Source organism: Lycium ferocissimum, chromosome 1 (genome assembly GCF_029784015.1).
Source record: "Lycium ferocissimum isolate CSIRO_LF1 chromosome 1, AGI_CSIRO_Lferr_CH_V1, whole genome shotgun sequence".
Classification (NCBI taxonomy): Eukaryota; Viridiplantae; Streptophyta; class Magnoliopsida; order Solanales; family Solanaceae; genus Lycium; species Lycium ferocissimum.
Genome location: NC_081342.1, coordinates 60,963,644 through 60,968,858, shown reverse-complemented (window position 1 = coordinate 60,968,858; position 5,215 = coordinate 60,963,644). Strand labels below are relative to the sequence as shown.

General features: G+C 30.5%; 1 protein-coding gene across 1 annotated transcript; it reads right to left on the bottom strand.

Moving 5' to 3' along the window:
- Positions 1 to 3,247: 3,247 nt before the first annotated feature.
- Positions 3,248 to 3,899, bottom strand: LOC132030363 (uncharacterized). The gene has a single exon (XM_059419976.1). It carries the CDS (start codon positions 3,837 to 3,839, stop codon positions 3,294 to 3,296), a length of 546 nt encoding a protein of 181 aa, XP_059275959.1. The 5' UTR covers positions 3,840 to 3,899; the 3' UTR covers positions 3,248 to 3,293.
- Positions 3,900 to 5,215: the final 1,316 nt, after the last annotated feature.

Below are 5,215 nucleotides of genomic sequence, written 5' to 3'. Positions count from 1 at the left end.
TTTGAATGGTTGTTTGTTTTTTAGTAAAATACTTATCCATCAATTTTCTTCCCTAAAACATGTACTTAAATAAAACTAACCACCAAGTCATTGATTTATAGCTCAAGATTAGCACAACCATTGACAACTCATGTTACTAGATATATCAGCAAGTTAGCTCAATTTGTAGTTGGTATAAAACCATGCACGTGAGACCTCGAGGATACGGGAGAAGTGGGTTTGTAGGCCACTTACAAAATGTTTTTAATTTTATAACCTTTTTACAAGAGATCTTTATTTTTACACATAAGGGATCTGAAAAATAACACATAAGAAATTTGAAAATGTCAATGTCTTCTATTAAAATTATAAGAGGGCAAGCGATCTCATTTCTTTCGAGGATACAACCCAAAAAAAAGTAAAATTAGGAAAGAAGTTTGTCACTACCCGACTTCTGATCTAGTTGTGATCGGCATCGATGTCTTAACTTGATCGAGCATACCACTTTGAATATTCTACCCTTGACATGCTTTATATTTTATGCAACTTTATTCAATCCTTAAAAATGAGTAAATCATAAACTTTGTGAACTTAACTAATTGTAACTTTTATAATTGTGAACCTCGTAATGAAATAATATATGTTGTTCTTACATTTCATATAAATACTGTGCAAAAAGGGAATCATAACCAAATGTATCTATTAAGCCTCTATAACATAAGAGAAAACAGATTGCACAAGAAAAAAAGTGGAAAGATAATTAAAAATTGAAAAAATCGACAGACTAAATCGTTTTTTTTTTTTTTTTACTGACGTTGTTCGCCGGTTTCTCAATTTTGGATTTTAGCAGTTTTACAATTGTGAAGTAATTAGCGCAAAGACTTTGTTACTTTCTACTAGGGGTTTACAATGAAAAAATCGACAAATCGCACCAAATCGATAATCCGAATCAAACTGACAAAAAAAAACCTGATGAGTGGTTTGGTTTGACTTGGTTTAGTGTTGAAAAAAAAACCCGATCATAATTGGTTTGGTTTGGTTTTAACTAAAAACAATCAAACCGAACCAAACCAACCCGACATTACATGTATATAAATATTTAAATATTTTATACATAAAAGATTTGCTTATAATGTAACTTAGTAATATTTCTTAAGTTTTTTCATAGTTTTTGTCTTTTAACATATTACTTCAAGTTTGGATTTAGAATTTTGAATGTTCCAATAGGATTTATAGCCCATAAATTTTAGTAACTCAAATAAAGTCAAACCAAATCCATATTAGTGCTAATAAAAGTAATTCAAGCCTAACACTAAGCCTGGCAACCGGTTTGGTTTAACCGGTTCAAACCAGTAACCGGACCGGTTAAATCGGAACCGAACTTATTTACCGGTCACGGTTAACCGGTGATTTATTACCGGTCCGATTTTGCATTTTTGGGACCGGTAAATCGGAACCGGTTAAAACCGGTTAACTGGTCAAAATTTTTTTTTAAACATATAATACATATAACTTAAACATATATAAGTATATATAGTATACATATAACTTAAACATATATATTACTATATATATATATAAGTTATAAGTATATATATAAGTTATTTAAGTATATCGTATACATATAACTTAAACATATATATTTATTTAAGTTATAATACATATAAGTTAAGTTTTTTCTGTTAGTTAAGTTTTTTCTAAGTTTGTAAATTTCTATTTTATAACTTAAGTATATTGATATTATAAGTATATTTTTAATATATTTTAGGTATATGTAGTATAACTTAAGCATATAACTTAATATATATATATACATATATGTTGTTAGTTAGTAAATATATAAACTTTACTTATAAACTTATATAACATATATAAATATACCTACAATATACTAATAAATACTATAATATATATATACTATACAAAAAAAAAAAGTTTTTTTTAAATGTTTGGACCGGCCGGTTCCGGTTTTCATGTTTGGAACTGGTTAACCGGAACAGGCCACCGGTTCCTAGTTTTAGACCGGAAACCGGCCGGTTTAATAACCGGTTACCGGTTTTGACAGGTCCAAACCGGTTGCTAGGCTTACCTAACACTAAGATTGATAATAATGTTGAATATCTATTATTTAATTTTGCATTGTTAATGTAAACAATGACAATATATAAACTTTTTTTTCTTTATCATGTAATTAATACTTATTAATCGTACTTATTTTAGCATGATTTAGTATTCTTAGATAATGATCATTTTCGCTATGGCTTATTAATTAACAATATTTATTTTATGCTATTTCATTATCTTTTTTATTGAATATTTTATTACAATGTCATCACTCATTTCACATTTTTGTTATTTTCTTAAAAAAACACCTTAATTATATAATTGTATCTTACTAGGTCTAAAAAAATATTTGGAGTAAAAATTATAATTTGTATGAAGATTTTTTCGAAAAAAAAAAACCCGAAAAATCCGAGAAAACCAAAAAACCTTAGGTCAAAAAACCCAAACCAACCCGGTCCATGTACACCCCTACTTTCTGCATTTACATTTCAGTTATAAAATTTCCTTTCATCAGCCCAAAAAAGAAAAACGAAAAAACTCCTCCATTCCCTCCCACGAAGGCTACCTCAAAGCAAAATACAAAAGCAAAACCACCCTTTCCAAGCAAAATATCAAAATGGACAATCCACCAACCAATTTCAATATTGCAACACCATATTCTTCACTTTGGACATAAAAAAGTCTTTATGAAATTAAAAACGAATCAAATGAATAAATCTACATGTATTTTGTCTTTGGTCATAAATGACCTCTCATACCTCAGAAGGGAACAAGGAAAATAGAACGTGACACAAAAAGAATTGGACCACAAGTCATGTCCAGTCATCAAGGACATGTCGTCCTATGATTATGTATGCATTTTTTTTTTATCGACTCTTAAATTATTACTATCAAATTTCTTCTCATTAACACATAAATAAAGCTGACATTTCGATTTATAATTCAAAATTAGCACACTCGTTGACATATATATCTCAGTTAACGAATTTTTTTCAGCAAGTTATAGCTCAAATTAAAGCTGGTAAAACTTACAAATGAGATCTCCAGGATCAAGCCAAATTAAGTAAATAAAATTAAGCCATCAATAGCAATCAGTAAAACTCAATACAGAAAATTTTGAGCATCAACTCAAAATATTAAGAAAATTGCTTTCAGCCTTCATTTTTCGTATTCCTTATTTTAGTATGAATAAAATAATCAAGGTTGTTTGGAACACGGTGATTCTTCCCAAATAAATAAATAAATAAATTTTATACTTGGATTTTCAAATTCTCATCTTGATCAACTTTATAGTTGTTTTTAGAATTTGAATTCATCTTTCCTTCCACGAAGGCGTTGTACCTCAAAACAAAAGCCAATAGCAAAACCACCCTTTCCAAGCAAAATATCAAAATGGACAATCCACCAACCAATTTCAATATTGCAACACCATATTCTTCACTAACATAAGACTTCAATTCTCCTAAAAAATCAGTTGTCTTAGTGAAAATAAGAACAGCAGCTGAACCTTGAAATATTGCCGTTATAACCGTAGACACCATGTGAATGGCATACCAAAGGTGGGACCCCGCTAGGGTCATAGTGTCCGTGCATCCGGGGACCACACCCGCGATTGTGAGAGCATGGAGGAGGATGAAAAGGCCACCGTATAATGAGGGGATTAAGCGTAAAGAGAGTGTAAGGAAGATACAACTGGTCGATGCACCTAAGAGAATGTAATTTGTTAAACGAAATATTTGGTGAGAACGGTGACAGTGAGACTTGGACTCAGATGAAGTGATGTCGGAAAGACCCATTGAATTGTATTTGATGAAGAAATTGGAATTTTGAATTGATTTTAGAAATTGTTGGTGGTTTTTTAGAAGAAAAATATAGAAGATGAAGTAGGGGTAAGGAAGTAACGGGTATTTAAAGAAGTGATATGATCATGTATTTGGCCGTTTAGTTTATGATTAACGGCTAGTTGAAATGGTGGGAGAAAAAAACAATCCAACGGCACAAACACCCCAATAGATATAGATCTAATAATAAAAAAATAGCAGTGCAGTAACATAAATGGTACGACACTAGTATGAGTTTAATTGCATAAATGATCCTTATGTAACATAAAAATTAAGGCTTAAGATCATTAACTATGTATATCTTGTTGTAAAATTTAATAACAACATCTCTATTTATAGGATTACATCGTGGAATACCAAAAGATGGCATAAACACGACTCTTTAACTTATTTAGGAGTTATGACAATGAAAAGTTGTGAAAGTAATAGAAATTAAAAAAAAAATCATTCTTCTATGAATTATGAATGCAAATGTATATCCACGCTTAATTATTTCATAATACGTCTCATGTATTCTCTAGAGGCATATTTTTTTGTAAAAAGAATCAATATAAGAAATTAAATTGACGAAAAAGTCTAAACAGTAGTGATAACGAATTGTTGTAGCTGGAGAAGAAAGTTTACTAATTTCTGGATATGGCTCCAAATTGTGAGTTGACCAATTAATACTAAGCCATTTGGTTTATTAAGTTCCAAATTTCTAAATGCAAAATGTAAATGAACTATTCTTGGTGTCTTCTTTGTTTTACTATTAGATTAAACAGGAACCGAACCCAGTTTTAGACGCCATTTGCTACTTAGTAAAATATTAATTAGCGGATCAAGTCCTTACGATAATATAATTACTGAATAAACTGTTTTGAAACTTAAGGGCTTCTCCTTTTTGTAAGCATGGCAACAGGGATGTACCATTTGCTCTTTTTGTTGGAAGTAATTTAGGGTCTAAGGAGAGCCCTAGGATCAAGCCAAGTTGTAAACTAAACGGCGCACTAAAGTTTCAAATGATTGCGCACAAGGCATAACTTCAATACGATCATTACTCTCAGTCTATTACGAATCACACTCTAGATATATATCAAGTCAAAGCCTTTCAGCCTATTTCAATGCCATAAACCGTTTGTCATTTGGACATTCCTACAAAAAATTATGGACGTTTCTTGAAAGGTGTCCAACGGAGAAAAACTTGAGACACGAGGTACAAGTCACTCAAACACTTGCGCCAATATAAATGGTAGCAACGTGCAACGGCCCCATTTTCTTTACTGTTAGTTCAATTTGATAAATAAAATGCTATTGTATAATAATATCTACTTTAGTTTATTTGGAATATC